The 17,795-nt window shown below is 37.4% G+C and overlaps 1 protein-coding gene across 3 annotated transcripts; it reads right to left on the bottom strand.

Moving 5' to 3' along the window:
* Positions 1-283: 283 nt before the first annotated feature.
* On the bottom strand, positions 284-15,820 carry LOC146459221 (cAMP-dependent protein kinase type II regulatory subunit-like). 3 transcript variants are annotated; one of them, XM_085089930.1, is made up of 13 exons: positions 15,705-15,820; positions 7,690-7,725; positions 7,413-7,462; positions 5,499-5,582; positions 4,584-4,736; positions 3,884-3,945; positions 3,618-3,663; positions 3,281-3,328; positions 2,914-2,967; positions 2,704-2,778; positions 2,036-2,101; positions 1,129-1,255; positions 284-736 (listed from the first exon to the last, which is right to left on the bottom strand). In XM_085089930.1, the coding sequence occupies exons 1-13, from the start codon at positions 15,787-15,789 to the stop codon at positions 615-617; spliced, it is 1,008 nt and encodes a 335-aa protein (XP_084946056.1). In that variant the 5' UTR covers positions 15,790-15,820; the 3' UTR covers positions 284-614. The 3 variants fall into 3 exon arrangements, with proteins under 3 accessions (XP_084946056.1, XP_084946055.1, XP_084946054.1); XM_085089929.1 differs by lacking the exon at positions 15,705-15,820 and adding an exon at positions 10,435-10,776; XM_085089928.1 differs by lacking the exon at positions 15,705-15,820 and adding an exon at positions 8,100-8,494.
* Between the last annotated feature and the right edge of the window lie 1,975 nt (positions 15,821-17,795).

Genomic DNA, 17,795 nt, shown 5'->3' with positions numbered 1-17,795 from the left:
ATAATGATGGTAGTATCATCGCAACGTTGGACAGCATTAATTTTAATACTTTTTCATCGAGGAAAAGTGGAAAATTTTACGTGCATACTTGTCTTTTTGTCTGCCAAAGCATCCAAGAAAGAAAAAAGCCTCAATAATCATGTTAGAATGACAACTTAAAATGGCATCCAGGGAGAAAAATAAACAAACAGAGGTCGTAACAAGTGAATCATTCCATCCTTGCTAAATTCATCAGCCATAAAAGAACAATAAAGTTCTCTTAGAGACAAAACAGAAACATTAGTTTGTAATAAATATGATTTATTTACAGTTGAAGCTGCCTGAATCGTGATAACATTTTCCACAAATTATCTCTCATGTAAGAAAGTGATTTATTAAACAATAAATTATAATCCAATTAAATTTTTCAACACAAACACTAAGCTCAACTTTGTTTACAAAATAAATAACAATGGAACAGGCTGAATGTGGCGGCGGCAATTTTTTTCAATAGACAATAACCCCAAAAACAAGCTGTCAGCAAAGCTGAATTGGGGAAAATGGTAAAACACTTTTTGTCTAAAAATAGGCCATCTATAAATGGTTTTACAATCAACATGTAGTTCTAGTGAATTTCATCGCAGTTCTGCATGACCTATACCCAGTTTCTTGAGTTGTTCTTCATAACCATCTATGCTTCTTTTCATAATATCCATGCATGGCCCAAGAAGTCGCTCAAAGGCATGAACATCAAGAACTAGAATTATAAACAAAACTTTGGTTAGATGATGAGACACAAATAAAAGCGGAATAAGGCCAGGAAAATAAATATGGTAATGAGGCTTTTTGATTCAATAAAAAAAAGACGCCTATGCAGAATTCTTTGTCATCAAAACAATTACAACCACCAGAGTAATAAAACAACAATTTGAAATTTGAATTGGAAGCGGCTGTATTCACATCATGTGGCTACTATTTTGTTGACTTGATGATTTGAAAAATTTATTACAATTGCCAAGAATTTATTGCCACGTAAGTTTAGTCCATTCATGTAGAAAAAATTGCCTTTAAGTCCACTGATGTGAGCAGATCTACAGGAAACTGTGTTCGGACAAGTCACAGGGTTAAACAACGAAAACTCCACTATACCTGCACACACAAGGTTTCCAACTGCATACACTGAAGCAGCTCGTGGCTTGTGTGTAACAAGTGCAAGTTCACCAAAGTATCCTCCTTTTGTGCACTGCGTCAACTCTACTTCCTCTGTTGGGTCATCCTAACCAAGACATGTTACAAAAACAATAAATTGACAAGGTAGTGAAACAGATGTTAGCATAACAAGTGGTCAATATTATAAAGGAATCCTGGAATCTGCAGCTGATTCAGGGCTATACATTTAGTAATCCTAAGTAAGCAACAGTACATTAAGACAATAAAAGAACCTGGAAACTTTCTGATTCTTGCAACTCCAATTCTGTTGAGCTTACGACTCTGTTGTTTGGTGTTCACTAGCTCATTAGCATTCTTACAATTCTGCTTATGGCTCTCAGTGACTCCACTGCTAGTGAAAACCAGCCTGAACTTAGAGTCATAGTCACCAATGTAGAAAGGTGTCGCCTTGGGGAAATTCAGGAACTAAAGTTAAGAGCAGGGACTATCACTGTATCTCCATTTTTAGTATAAATCTACTACCGTTCTATCACGAATGCCGCTCTCTGATTGGCTAGGCTACTTGCTATCTATTCTGTGATAGATAGTGAGTAGCGGTTTTCAACAAAATGGCGGCTGCTTCCTCGCGTTTTCGAAGTGTCTGCGATAAGGATATAGATAATTTACTTGTTTGGTTTTGAGCGACTAGTAGATTTATACTAAAACAATTAGATTATTCCCTCTCGATTTCTATGCATGATTGCGCCCTAATCAGCTATCACGCAATAGAAATCTCGAGCTCATAATCTAATTGTTAAATAAAAAACAGAGAGGTTTGACTGTGGTAATTAACAAAAAGGGTCATTTTAAATCTTTATAAGAAATTATTGAAACATTTTCAGTTTACCTGATTATGTATCCTGATTGATGCAACTCCACTCTCTACAAAGTACATACAGTCTGCCTCGTCCCCCTTAAAATGCAGTAAAATTTATTAAAATTAAATTAATTTTTATATCGCACCCTCCTTAATTCAGTGAGAAGAAGCAGGTGAGTCAACAGGAAATTTCCACTGTAACAAAAGGCCCCCCACTCTACCCTCACCTGGGCTTCTGGGGAATGGCAGGGGGGGGGGGGGGGGAGGTTCTCAGATACATTAGCAACAAGGAGGTGCCAATAAGGAGGTGTTAGACCCAAAATAATCCTGAAAAAAAAATTCCAATAGCACTGAGAGTAATCCAAAGACCACTCTTTTCCACATAAAACCCCTAAAAGAACCCTACCAAAATCTTCCCACACAAAAGTCCACAAAATTCTAAGCCAAAAAGGTCTCCAAGCACTAATGTTTAACAGCATCTTCAAACTTCATTAGTCCCCCACCCCACCCCCAGGAAGGTGCCCATCACTGGAGATGTCCACCTCTGGGGGAATGGATGTCCACTTGTAGGAAGTGTCTAGGAGGGTAGGTGTCCACTGTAAGGTGTCGATCTACCTCTACCAGGGGGATGTTCACCAAGCTTAAGGCTTCCACCTATAGATATCTGAATTTTCCCCACCAGTATATAATTATTTTACCTGTTTTATGACACAATCTCCATCTTTGAATTTTTTGGACTGTAATGCATCAGCTAGATTCATCCGCTCATAATCCTGCAGTGTGTAAATATTAAACAAAAACAATGCAACATGAGATCAAAGGTTAAACGTGATCTAATGAAAGTAGAACATGCACTGGCGTGCCAACACAAACAATAATTTTTGCCTTTTAAGTTCCAGTAAACATACCGTGATCTCCTTTAACATGGGAACATTTTCCAATAATGTTTCATGAACCTTTCTCTAAAACAACAATAAAAGATCATAATTTAGCACACCAGCTGGCTCTCTACACTGCAGATGCCATAAGAGCTTGTTGCCAGCCGCTAACGACAGCTCTGCTTAGATGTCTTTTTTTTTTTTTTGGGGGGGGGGGGGGGTGGGAGGGGATTCATGTCAAAATTCAGTTGTTACAGCCACAAAAGACAACATAACATAACTAATAATTAATTGACCACGTATTGTTGTGTGTAACACTGTATCCAGCAATTCTGAAGCAGTATTCCAGAAAACACTTAACATAAATAAAGAACTGCAAGGTTCTACAAACACCTGCCTTTCTTGCTGCAGCCTTTAACAATATCCTTCTAAATGTGTTTCTGTCCTGTTAAAAATAAGGAAAATTCTTAAACATAAGGCATAACAAATTAATTGCAATTTGAATTTTCAATAATCAAAGGTACAATAATAATATTGCATCATAGAGACTTCTGTTAAACCATCAGGAAATGGGGTTGTCATCTGGGGCTGGCAGCCAGCAGGAGAAACCCAGAGGCCATCAGGCTACTTTGAGCAGGGTACTTTTGCGCCGAAGCAGAAATAAGAATAGTAACAAATTATAATGACAGTGTATGTAGGATTTCTGGAACATTTAAATGTTAAATTTCCCTTACCAGTGCCCAAAGAATTCCTTCAGAAGTTGCAATTATTGTTGCTGCCCTAGAAAAATAAATTCACAAAAACTTATTTTTAATTAATAAATACTAATACTTCCAATAAAATTATCTCCGTATGTTGTTCAAATCAAACGTTAAAATCCAAGCTTTCACCGATCAACAGCATCAACAGGAACCAGAAAAAATATTCCGTGTAGAACTTATATACAAGTAGGTCAAAGAGGTGTTCATTGGCATTTTCTAAGCGGTCCAAATCAGCTTACCTGGGTGTGTTGTACATCAAAGCCAGTTCACCAAAGCTTCCTGTCTCATTATAGGAGCCAACCTATAAAAATTATACATGTCAGCTGAAAGTCATTGTCTTTGTACAGGCAAGAATGTCCAGTTTGACTTTTCATTTCAAGGTTATGTCCAGTGTATAGAGCAAACCGAGTTTAGTTCAGCACACAACTACTATCTTGACCAACGGCTATCTTGAAGTTCTTGTTATCTTCTACCTCTGCACCTACATTTTATTTAAATTAATGTATTTGATACAAGCACTGATTTTAGCATTTACACCTGAGAACATAACAGAACTGGACAAAAAGTTTCTAAATTAATACATTGTGAATAAATACAACTTGTGAACTAATACAGTAAGTACTCCTGTACATGAATTGAGACAGGAAGCCTATGCTAGTTTATACAGCGTACTGAAACAGACTACAAGCTGTCCCTTATTTTTCTTAGAAATAGTAAAGCAAGCAACATGTGAGTGCGCACAAAAATTGACTCTGGCGAGGAGACGATGTTGTAGGAGGTAATTTTCAAGCACGATCGCATGTTTCGCTTGCTTTACTTTCCCTAAGAAACTGCTAAGGCACTGCTCATAATCTAACTGAAACATGGAATGAACTCATGAATTCATCAAACTCTTCTTTATTAAAAATATGTATTTTAATACAAGCTTTCAAGACTTACCAGTTTATCTTGGCCATCAATTTTGACAAAAATCTCATAGACACCTTTGTCTATGACATAAAAATTGTCACCATCATCTCCTTGATCAATGACGTGATCTCCAGGTTGAACTTTTTTCTCAAACATAGCATCAAGCACTTCATTTAACTGTTCCTACAGATGCAAGAAGCCCAAAGGGACACTGTGAATCCTCACAGCCTACAATTTGTGTCATGATCAATGACCTTACCCCTCCAAGAAAAATTTTTCTTTTTTTTTTTTTGCAAAAGTGGCTTGTTTATCTACTGTATAACGTTCCCAGGACTTTTAACAATGGAATGTGACTCAAATGTGGAAACAAAATTTGACATCAAAAAAAGTCTGCTAGACAATAATAATAATATTATTATTAGAAATTTATTTGTTCATTTATTTATTTATTGAAACAGTGTTTTAATAAACGTATCCAAGTACATCTAGTTAGCTAAACAGTTATGACTAAAAAGGAATGAAAAATAATTCAACATGGCAAAGATTGTTTACGTCAGAAATTAACTTGCATAGCAATAAGGTAAATGTTGTGGTGTAAATTTATATTTTGTCAGATAATTTTCACACCACATGATTAATATTAACTTTTTATATTTTATTTTCCTATGGCTTAGATTCATAACTGTTTCAATAACCTGGCAGAAAGAAAAACCAATATTGGTTAGAAAATTTTAAACCAAAATCAAATTTACACCATAACAAAAATTAAAAATCTGTTGCATTCGAGCTGATTTTCATCTTAATCAATCAGCTGTTGATGAGGTGTCAAAACACATACAATTCACACTATGAAACAATAAGCTAGGCCAACAAATTGGGCTGACATTAGAGAAGCCAGTAAATCAGCGTTATTTGATTTTAAAAACAATACACATTTTTACTTACGGGATCAACACTCTTAAATAGCAAGATATTCTTGACTGCTTCATTTAGTCGCTTGCGTTGATCATCTGTTTTGGGATACACAACCTGACAACACAAACAAATTGATTAAAACCAAAAATTCGTACACTTTAGCAAAAACAGCAGTATGGAGGCTAGCCTCCCACGCAGACGTTCTTAGGCCCACGAACGTCTGCTGAAACGAACAGCCACTTCCGTTCGTCGACTGCGGACCAATCAGGAGCCGTTTCCCAACTTTGGGTAAACTCATGTTTGATATTAAAAATATTACCCTAGACAGGATAACGGACTTAAATGTGGGTTTTGGTCATGTGTGCCAAACGTTTGGTATAAGGGAGTTGAATGCGTATCAAAGAGAAGTCATAGTGCAATTTGCGCAGAAGAAAACTGATGTGTTCGTAAACCTTCCAACTATTTATGGAAAGTCACTTATTTATCAGGCTCTATCGTTTGTTTACAATTCAATTCTTGAAACTGCTGGTCACTGATTGTTGTTGTGGTTTCGCCGCTTCTTAAGTCTTATGAAAGACCAGGTAGACAAATTGGCAAATCTTGGAATTCTTGCCACTTCTCTCAGTGAAATCACTGAAGAAAATACAGGATGTTGTGGAAGGAAAAATTTCAATCGTATAAACTATATGCACGTCCGGAAGCAAAAATATCTCCTCGGGTGATGATTCCTGTTGTTTCGCAGTATGTGATTGGCTTTACTTGTCATAATGAGTCAATGCTGATTGGTCTGTTCAGACAAAGGCAATTTGCCGACGAACGGAAGTGGCTGTTCGTTTCAGCAGACGTTAGTGGGACAGGAACGTGTGACGAACCCCTAAGAACGTCTGCGTGGGAGGCTATATGGAGGCTGACTGATACACGCAGTCAAATGATGGCTACTAAACGTCTACCTAAAACAGCTTTTTTATCCAAAACTGTAACCATTTGCTTTTAATAAACAACATAACCCTCCATCAGCCTCCTTGTTACAACAGTCCCTTGTCCATAAGGACAGGCCAGCCATATCAGAGTTGACTGCACAGATACCTTTCCAAAGATCTACATTTGATTTTCAACATTTCATGTCAAAATATGTAAGAAACAAATCTCTTTGAGAGATTTTACATCCAATACAATACAAAGATAATGGTCAGATTCCTGAGAAAAGGGTCAGCAAGCATTTCAAATTGAACTTAGAAAAACATGACCCATTCAACTGAAAATATTCCTTTATACCACACAGGGGAAAAAAACAATTTTTGATACTCTGAAGGATTTTCCTTTCTCAGAAAATTATTCTACTGCCTTGGTATTACATCTTCATCATAAATTATTTTCCCTGGGGTGAGTGAATACCAGTACCAAAGCAAAATGTATGGAAATGTATGGAAACTTCAAATATTTAGCAGCTAGCCTCGAAATTAACCTGAGACAAATGTAATTAAAGCACAAATGTCGTTTATACATTTCATGCCACTGACAACTTGAAAATAAAGTAGCCTTCTATATTATTATTCGAGAATTGTAATTTTAAGTCCAATTAGAGTAAATTTTTGAACGCCTTCTAAGGTTCAATATCAGAAACAAAGAGCCTGATAAAGCTTATCAAACTTTGCTTCATTTAAATAAATTCCACTAAAGAGGTCTACCAATTGTAATAAGAATAGGCTTTCGTCGGTTTTACTTTTAGATAAAGCAACCCAAGGATATAGTGATTTGTTTTCAAAGCTCTCTAATCTTTATATAACGCACTTATTTGCAAATCAAATCACAAGACCCAATAATGAACCAAACAACTAGCTTAATTTAAGCAAGATAATGTGGATTTCTTTGTATCCAATATACAAACGTAAATACAGACGAATCCCTTGCGCAAACGATGACAGTCCAAACTGTTGCACTAACCGGATTCTCATCCTCTTCGTCCGAGTCAGGATTCAGTGGTTCGGCACAAACTGATGAAATAAAGAGAGCAATCAACTCTTCAGCTCGTTACTAGAAAGGGATTTGTGCCATTTCTGATGTAAATTACAGCTTACGTACAGGAAGAAGAGATCAAGCTCAAAATAAAAACCATGAAAGCACAAATTTCACGGTAATAATTTCATTAATGCTTACGTAGAATAGATAAGCCATTTTGGAGGCGTGAAATGAACAACACGAACCACAATGTGTCTCTTACCCGACTGTCGCCTTGCATAGCGGTTTTTCGGCGGTTCTGAAATATTCAAAACAAACTTATCAGATAAAACGTGAAGGTCCGTAAAGCTTTTTTTTTTAAGTTGTACAATCAGACACTGGCATTTGCAAGTTTTCTATGTGGAAACTCCAGACAAAATGTGAAAGTGTAAAGCAAAAGTACTAGTTGGTCGTCTTTTATAACGCTGTTGTAAACAATACCCCATTAACAACATACTTAAGCTGTTGAGTTCTGACTATCCAAGCGGGTAAAATTGCGAAACGCTACTAAAAATGAAAGCCCTGAGGTTCTTGAACTTCTTCCGGAGTATCGATATCCCGACCTCATCGAGGTGTGTAAACTACAAAGTCTAAGCTGCTTTAAGAGCTTATGCCAACTGTATATTTTTATACCCATTTCTTCATCTTCGTCATCATCCGAATTTTCATCGCCATTCACTTCTTCACTCTGGAAGCTAACACCTTTAGATTTCTTCTTGGTTCCCTCCTTGGAGCGCTTTTCTTTCAATTTGAGTTTCATGAAATAATTGGCAGCAAACTCGACAATATCGTCAGGTTTGTCTTGCAAGACTTGTATTGTGAACTCTTGTAAAAGGTCTGTGAAGCCCGAGGGAAGTTCCAAATCCATACTGCATCTATATTGAACTCCTCAAAATAGCAATCCAACTCAAACGATAACGATCTAGCAAGCTCTAACACAGAATTTTCATTTCTAGTAACGGTGTTAGAGCTGAAGTTGTCTGCAAATACATCTGCGGAAATATCTTGGTTACACGGTCACGGCGCCTGCGTGATACTTTGGCGGTAAACGTCATTCAAGGGAACCGATAGCCAATCAAAACAACAGATTTCAAAATGCAGCCAATCATGTTGCGAGTTTGTCAGTTTGTTTACTTTTGGTGGGTTTCGCAACAAATATGGTGACCAAAAGTCAAAGGCTACTCTAATCAGCGGGTAATGGAGTATGTTTTCTTCGTCACGAAGTTAAAACAAAAAAGAAGCAATAAATTAAAGTCACTTTAATTCCTATCAAAGAGTTTTTGGTGCTGTGCGTCACTGTTATCACTTGGGGAGAAATGTGTTCAACACGCGAGGACCGTGCCAAATAAGGCTATTGTCATAGATACCGACCGAGTTACCGTCTGAATTTCAATTTACAACAAACTGTTGGTCTTAAAGTTTCACAGTTACTAACGTAAATTAACGATTATCTAACCACACGACAACAAGTAAACATCAAAGCAAACAACCTATTGCTCATCCTGAAACGCTGAAACTGCCAAGCTGAATTTGAAAAATTGTGCTCATCGTTCATTTAAGGTTCCAGTAAGTTTCTATGAAATCCCTCATCCAAAAAAAGCAATTGAGTTACTTCTTTACTGGTAATAAGTGTAATCCCGTCCTACAAAGATGTAAATTAGTTCAAAAGAATTATTATTTGGAGATTAGTCATCGGCAGCTAGCTGTGAGGAAAAATTAAGAACAAGATTGTATTCCAATTCGGCGCCGGAACACCATAATTTATTATCATGCTCTCATGCAAAGGCCAAGGGACCTGCTTGCCTTATGATATACTTCAAACTAACGCTTTTATTTTCGATTACTATAGTTGACAAAGGCTATAAGCGTTTGGGCGTCGTCGCTAGCGTTAATTCTGGTCTATGAGTTTCACTATTTTCGGGTAATATTTTGTATGCCCACATTGGTCGCAGGTGTTTTTTGCCCTAAATGCTGCTATATTAAAAACTGAGGTACAGAAAAAACTGTGACTTGCAATAAACATTTGTTTATTTAAAGCTTTTAAATGCATTCACCAGTATCTAGAATGAAAACCAAGAGCAAAATGTTTGGTCAATTAATTCTTAAAAATCAACGTTCGAATAACTTTTTTTTTCTCGTCAAAATTTATTGTTGACCGTAGTGAAATGATAGAATTCGAAAACCATTTTATTCGCCTCTGACAATTGGAAAATAAAATTCGCTGGATTTTATGTAGTAGCAATTAACAACAATAACATGTAGGTAGACATAAAATCACCTCGCAGCATGATGTATCTTCAGTGTTTGTCAAGACAATATACATTTACACGCTTATAAATTAAAACTGGTGAAAAGCACTTCAACAACATCAGTTATATTAAAGCATTTTAGTTCACATGAAATTCTATCCCACAAAACTAACAAAATGTTAAAGTTTTTAACACTATACAGAAAAACAAATTTTTGTATTTTATGGTAAATGGCCATGCAGATCGATTGATATCAAATATAGCCGACGCTTTAATATGAGTTTAAGGTTATTGCATCTATTGCCAGTTGAATTCAAGAAAAACATTCAGTCAAGACTGAATCAATGAAGTATATAGTCGACTCATTTCCCTATTTAAACCCTTCTTGTGTGTTGATACATCAATACTTTGTCATCAGTTTTTATTGAAAATCAGATACGAAGAACCGGGACAATAATCGTTTACTGTTCCCAGTATTTTTTTAAAAAATACATCTGTTGCGGTATCGTAGCGCTTACAACACTTGACTGAACACAACTGAGAAAGCTGAAATTAACTTCAGCACCGTGAAATAACTAACCTCTCAATTCCGGCGTTGTATCTATACAGTTTGATTCTACTGTTAGAATACATAATTTTAAGAAAATATAAAGTATGGATGCTTATGTGAATATTAATGCTGTTCTCGAAAGAAAAAAAAAAACAAAACGCACGTATACCTGGAGAAGATGTAAGCTCGTCAAATGACGGTGTAGGTGCTGGCGGGGGATTTCTGTTCTTTTTTCCCCACGGAAAAAAAACTCTCTTCATTCGTTTCCAACTACTGCTGTTTGCCATCACTGACAATGAACGGACGCACGCAAATGAAATCTATCGCTGACAGCCTATTTCCTTGTTGTTGAAGTCTTTTTTTGTGTGTGTGTTTTTCTCAGTTTTTTTCCACAGCTTCCGAGGATAGCAAAGTGAATTACCGCGAAGTGTTGATTGCCTCTCTACTCCGTCGATAAAGACGGACTGAAAACCATTCCGATTTGCCTGCGGTTTTCCGAGGTCTGTTGTACAGTTTTCAGCTGTTCGCTGGTTACCATTAACATACGGCACAGACGGTTTGTGAATTGAAGTAAGATGTCATTTAATGGTTCCAATATGCAGATGAGCACACCACTGATTCGATTAGCGAACCACTTAGCGACAGCAACCTGAAAAACCGTTCCATTCCTAGCATAGATAGTAAAAATTGTGCTTTCCGTTGGTTTAACACAGTCCTAAATATAAAAGCAAACGAATAAGGCACCAGTTTCAGCTTTATTTGCGGTACTTATATCGAGTTATAATACACGCTAAGGTGTTGATCTTCTGGTATAAAAATTCTGATTGGCTAACTAGCGTATTGAATGTGTTATTGTTTGGTAGTAATTTGTTCAGGTTAGATTTTTCTAAGGAAAAAAACCTAGATTTTATCCGAATTAAATTTATTTAGGCTTGTGCTTGTATATAACTCACTACTTTGCGCCAGATTTCAGTTTGAATTTTAAAACAAGAAAAAATTTAAATATTTAATCGTATCAGAAATTTTCCTAATGAGGAAAACTTCGCCTCGAGCTCAGCGCCCATCCACCCTCTTCTATTGTGTTAAATTAAACCCGGCACCCAGTAATGAACAGTATAAATATGACTTGCCGTAAACGATTTGCGCTTTATTGCAAAAATAGGAAGCAAGATTGTGGAGCTATGTCGAGTACAGTGACCTAAAAACTCGCCAATTTTGCTGCGGTTTTATATACTCCCATGCCCGATTTTATTTACCTAACCGATGGAAGGCTGACATGCACTACGGGCTGAAGGGCAATTTTACCTGGGCCAGTATTTCAATCAATACCAGTAGTCTTTTTTAACTGACCAGAGCTACAATGAGAAAACATGACGACCTTAGAAACTCACTAAATTTGAACGTAAACAAAAGTGGTTAATGGTTAACTAGCGTACATGACATAGCGTTTATAATTAACGGCTTAAAAGATATATACATGCAGGTGAAAAAATAAAAACAAAAAGACTAGAGATGCCACATGAGTTTGCGTTCATTTCCATGGTTCTGGTCGCCTGGCGACGAACTTTTTCCTAATAAGATATTCATAGCCTGTGAACAGGCTCCCAAGTACACAAGTGGAGTATAGGGCGAAGACAAAAATCGAGCTCGCAGATTTTTCTTTTCGCCCTATACCCGCGGAACTTAGGAGCCTGTTCACAGGCCAGATATTCAGAACGGTTTATTTGCGCTTTGCGTGGCCTTCTGCATTCGGCAAAAGTTTCGCAATTTTCGGCTTATCACTTCTGGGAAGAATGTTGTGAGATTTGGTCAGAACGGCTTCGACAACAAAATCAAACTGATTGCAGGGGAAAAAAACAATGCAATATAAAACGAGACGATACTACCAACCCGTACGTTGCAAGAGGACTAACCGGAAAAAATTAGTTCTATTTTTTCAGAAGCCGCCCTTGCTATGGTTCTGGGATACTCTCACCATGAGAATAATGGAAAAGTATATTTTAATATCATTCGGTGATGATCAGTAGACACAGCACGCGTATTCATTGGTTGATAATCCGTATGAAAATATATAGCAGCTAATTAGAACGCTTATTCCGGCATAACCGCCAAAAGAAATAGAAAAATTTATTTCCTTGTCGATCGTAAACTATATTATTGTAAAATATGGTCAAAACTAAAGAGCCTGGCCATCGTTAGTCCATTCTCGGAAGGTCGGATAAAGTCGGGACAAGGAGAACATTTCATGGGCGAATTCTCGGGACTAGCGAAGAGTTCCGATTTCGCCCGGCCCAGTTGTTCGAGGTTTTTATCTAGCTCATTAAAAACGTCTTTAAAAGCTAATTTTAAGCTAACGGTAAAGAAACGTCTAAGTCAAAACTAAGAGAAAAAATCTTTTTGAAGAGTGTTCATTGATTAGTCATTAAACTCGAAAAACAGTTCGCGTTAAACCAGGATTAACTTAATCGGGCTTTGAACAACTGGGCCCTGAACTATTTGCCGGCCCTAGGCCGAAAACAGCTGTGGAAATAGATACAAGAAGTTACTTTTCCAAAGAAACTTTGGTGCTGTATCCGGTCAGTGGGGCGCGGAGAGAAAGGAGTATCTCGTTTTATCAACTGAGTCAAAAGGCAAGCGTTCCCACCATATTAAAAAGCTGAATTTGGAAATACTCTCCTTACGTTCTTGTTCTTGTGTACCCATTTTCTAATCGTTGGCCCAGACTAAGGACGCATTCTTTGGGGTGGGGGGGGGGGGGGGTGGCGTGAGGGGCTATTGCGGAACAGAAATTCAGGGAATAGACGGGTTTTGTGTTCTTTTGGAACCAATACCTTTCCCAAAATAACTGATTTCATTAATTCTACATCTGGTAGCGGAATGAACGTTTTTATGGAATAAAAGGAATCGTGTTCCTTTTTGCGGAGGTTTTCGGTTTAATCGAAATAGGGAGAGTTGTGTACATGTGTTCCTTCGGGAACTGAATGGCTATGATTCTATGAGTTCTTTTCCTGAACCGGAATGAGAATAGCCACAATTGTACCAAAAGATTAGTGCACCGTAAGACTCATGTCGGTCGCACCCAAGACTTATGCCAAAGTTCAGAACTGGTTGCCATACAACACACAACTTTCGAGAAACATGCAAACAAACTTTCAAGGCCTGTCTCAACTTATTAATCAAATATCATTATTTTAGTTCCAAATCGTTTTATTTTTCAGCTGTGCCTTTTAAGCATCAGCCCACTACTGAGAAAGTAGGTGGGTATGAGCTGGACACACTGTACTATGAAAACCACGACCTCACAACAACTTGCACGCGGTCGGTAAGGCCTTCCCCAGACCACCCCGCGCGCGCACTGTATTACTCCTCAGTGATTAAAAACTGAGCAATGGGCCATTTCCGAGTTGCTGTGAACCTCATTATGAAAGCGACGCTATGTACAAAGTTTTTCATATAAAAATTAGTTTTGTTCTCATATGAATGAAAACTAATTTTCATAATAAAAACTTTGCACTTAGCCTCGCGCGCTTTCACAATGAGGTTCAAAGCAACCCGGAAATGAAATGAAAAGGCCCTCAAACGGAGTTCCAAGCGTTGTTTTCATATTGTCTGGATTTAATTTTAATCTTATCTTCGTACAGGAGTGATAAACGCATTGCGCGAATAATTAGAATTAATCAGACAAGGTTAAAGGCGTTGGCTTGTGCTGGTGTGGTAAAATATTCCGATTTTAGCCAAGCGTAACGCGACCAAAAATTATTTATACATGATAGTTTATGAGAAACTGTGGTGCCATCGATGGGGGAGTGGAAATGAATATTTAGTTTTATCAGCAGTGTTGATAAGGTAATGTGACCACCATGAAGAGATTCGAGTGCATATGAATAAAAGCTAATTTTCATAATAAAAACTTTAAACTTATCCTCGCTTTCGCTTTCATAATGAGGTTCAAAGAAACTTGCGATTGGAAATGGCCTATTTCGGTGAATCTCGTTCATGTAAAGAGGACATATTACTAAGAACTCTAGCTAGAATCTACACAAATTAATTTAGCAGAATCTAGACAAACCAAAACAATTTAAAATTTGATGGTGTGTTGGGTTTTTGTTTAGGTATGACGTCATGACGTCATATTTTGTTTAGGTATGACGTCATGTTAGGCATGTATAATTCATCAAATCCGTCAGACTTTAGAGGATTGTATAACTCGGTTCTAATAAGGAATGCTATACAATTTTGTACTTCGTGAAGTCAATTAATTGTTATTGTCGGCGGTCTATTAAGAAAATCACGGACGGGATTGAATAAAAAGGATCTTCTAATAACAATGCCAGAATTTGTTTTAATATAAAGTAATATAAAAATTAACATTAAATCAATAGAGATTGTTTGTTGCTGTTAACAGACCTGATGCATAGAAAACTAGTGATAAACCGAAACTGAACCTCAGATTAAGCAACAAAAAAGATAAGTTTCATAAGACATTTTGTTAAATAAATTAACTGGATTAGTTCGAATAAGTCATCATAAAACCAGTGGCCGCTATGCGCGTACAGTAACCACAATAATCAGATCCTGTTTTTGTTTTTTGTTTGTTTGTATCAAGAATGCACACTATTTTGAATAAATATTTAATCAAACATTGCTTTTCTAGAACTGTCTATTTTGTTCCAAACAATAGATCGTGGTCTGTGTAGAAATGTTTTTGAAAAGAAGACAGCTGGACAATTTTCCATTACGTGACGTTTTATAATATATTTCGCGCACGTACGTCATAACCATAGTGATTTACTTAAGCTTATGTGCATAACGGTTGGAAACTAAATTTTTTTTGACCTGCCTTTCGTCGTCAACTGAGCGTTTAATTTAACAAATCCCACGGGAGGTATTAGTCATTATTGCTTATTTTTATTGCCCGCGTATCACACTGATCAAAATCTTCATTTAGCAAATACCGTGTGCATGTAAATAGCTTTAGGCAACAACAACCGTAACCCAAATTTTTCTCCAAATTAGACTTACAGACGCGACGTGAAAGAGTACCTAATCAACGAAAAATAACAGGGCGAATGACAACGAATTTATTTTTTAAATGCCTGACTCAATGTCTATTTAAGCGGATTTTTGGCCGTGTGAAGGTGGCAGAAACTAGCCATGACAGAAATGATGACCGAACGGGAAAAAACGTCAGTCCTCGGAACATTGTGACATGGAGCATACATCGGGAGTATTAAATTTTACAACAGATTCGCCCTATATTATATTTTACATTTCTTGATTTACTGAAATTCCCGACACACATTCAAAGCTCCGTAAATGCTGCTTTGCCGAGCATGACACAAGTTCAAAGGTGTCATATCAGCAACTCGTAGGAAATTTCAGTAACTGTATTATAATATCTAAGCCTGAACAGGAAAATATCACTTCGTATTTACTTACCCGCGCCAGGATCAATTTTGGACCATTCAAACGCAGGCTTGTATTTCTTGGCTAAGTTTATTCCTTCATACTTCATCGCCATCATGCTTTCTATTACTTCACCCTTGCACCTTTTGAAATTAAAATGGATCTGGATTTAAATTCGCTTATTCTGTGAAGTGGTGTCACATAACTAACGCATGCGTATTGGCGCGGAAGTGATTTACCGTTTCGCCTTTGAGACTTAAAAAATCTCGTCCCAGAGCCCGCGCGCCTTTTAGGTCAGCCTCTGGGAACGCTATTTGGTTTTGTTGATAATGAGAATTTTAAAGGTTTCAAGATACGTGTCTGAATATGTCATGTATCCTCTTTACACGATGGTCTTTTAAACAGCAGAAATTTCACTGTGTGTCTGTGATTGGTTGAAAAAATCGAGCCACTTTCTCAACCAACGATAAGCAAAACCAAAAAGACCGCCAACTTGCTCGCAGTGCTTTCACGCGCTTGGCGCCGGTAACATATATTTGCTTCAAATTTTGATTGATTCGCTACTCTGTTTGCACCTTTGTTGTGATTGGCCAAAGTAATTAATTTGGTTTTGGCCACTCAGCTAAATACGTTTCTGATACTAGTAACATTAATGATGTCTTAGTTACGTCAACAACATCGAATCGTCGTGTCATCCGCTCAGTATTAATTCGTTTTTGCCGTTAAACGATAAGGGAAACCTTCCACTTCGGCAGGCGCCCTCCGTGGTCACATTAATACAGTATCATTTAATTTCCGTATTCAGGCAATGCCAACGAAAAAAGCCTGCGAACGAGGAGAGCAGCGCGATTGTTTTTCTCATTAGCCTTCGGAACAATTCACGCAGAATCTTCAGTTGGATTTGAGGCACTGTCGAGTACTAGGAAACATTTTCCTTAGCTCTTTTAGTCGATAAAAGCCTGAGTTCGAAGGGCAGGTAAATTGCTTTTTTTTTTCTTCTGGTTTCACCGGAATGAAAGCGTTAACTCCCCTAAAACTGAGCTACCTGGAGTAATGAACGGTTCACGCTTAGATTTATCATAAGTTGCATTTTTCCCACGTGGGATTTACGTACGCGTTTCCTGTTGATATCAGTTTTCGTGATTTCCGTGTTGTTTATTAAACTTAACTGCTAAATATTAAAAAAATAATAAGACGAAGAACGATTTCCGGCTTACGAAACTTCCGAGACTGGTCCGAAAAACTCAAAACAGGTGAAACAAAAAGGTCACGAGTTCGAATTCCCAGGGAATCAAATTTCTCCCATTTCCCATGGTCATGTCACGCTAATCCCACCGGTATGCATAATCCGTACCTGTACGCATTTTGGTTTGAATTTATATAAAAGAATACAGTTGTTGTGAAGCTAACTTTAAGGCTGTGTTTTCGACTTTAATTTTAGAACACAGTTGTTATTTCCTTTTGGTAGTTTTTTTTGGTGGATATTTTCCAGATTATTTGACATTTTCCTGTTGTTCAAAGATAAGAGTTAACAGCTGTGCTTGTGGACAGGTTTGCCTACTTCCTTTAACCTTGGCTTGGGCCTCCTCGAAGGTTGAAATCAAGGCAAAACACTTAAGGATTTTATCAGCCTGATTGGTTTCCCTTTCTATCTATTTCTTAGAACAGTTGTGTTGTTCTTTCTTGTTAGTGTACTTTGGCAAAACCAATTCTTATCTCTGGTTGGGACCACCTGGCCTTGTTGAATTACAGTCGCAAACATGTTTTCAGCACACTATAGAGTAAGGCGTGATTTGAGTGATACTTGCAGAAAAGATTTTAGAGTAGAAGTAGAATTGAGTAGAATTGTTGTAGAGTTGATGTAGAGTAGAATCACAAAACTACAAAGATTATATTCTTGGTGCCTCTCTGCTGAGCCAAGCCAGTGACGGTCCTACACAATGAAGAGGCACGGGGAAAAAGCAGCTTGTTCCTGTATTATTCACGAACGCCTTTAGAAAAACTACAAGTAAAATAAATAATGGGGGTTCGGGATAGTTAGACTGGGTCGAATCCTGTTTTTCCCAGAGTCTTCTATTCGCTGCTCCCATGCATGACTCTGTTTGGACCTTGAGTTAATCCTGT

This window comes from Pavona decussata, unplaced genomic scaffold, assembly GCF_977016875.1.
Source record: "Pavona decussata unplaced genomic scaffold, jaPavDecu1.1 SCAFFOLD_223, whole genome shotgun sequence".
NCBI classification, from domain to species: domain Eukaryota; kingdom Metazoa; phylum Cnidaria; class Anthozoa; order Scleractinia; family Agariciidae; genus Pavona; species Pavona decussata.
Note: the sequence above shows the minus strand (reverse complement) of the source record. Positions and strands in the feature narration are given on the sequence as shown.

What these genes read in the sequence shown, in the direction of transcription:
- LOC146459221 (XM_085089928.1), bottom strand. Translation starts at nt 8,334, where the DNA reads ATGGATTTGGAACTTCCCTCGGGCTTCACAGACCTTTTACAAGAGTTC. An exon ending in TTGATGGCCAAGATAAACTG is followed by an intron (nt 3,946 to 4,583) that starts GTAAGTCTTGAA and finishes TAATTTTTATAG; the next exon opens with GTTGGCTCCTATAATGAGAC. An exon ending in CCATGTTAAAGGAGATCACG is followed by an intron (nt 2,779 to 2,913) that starts GTATGTTTACTG and finishes TACACACTGCAG; the next exon opens with GATTATGAGCGGATGAATCT.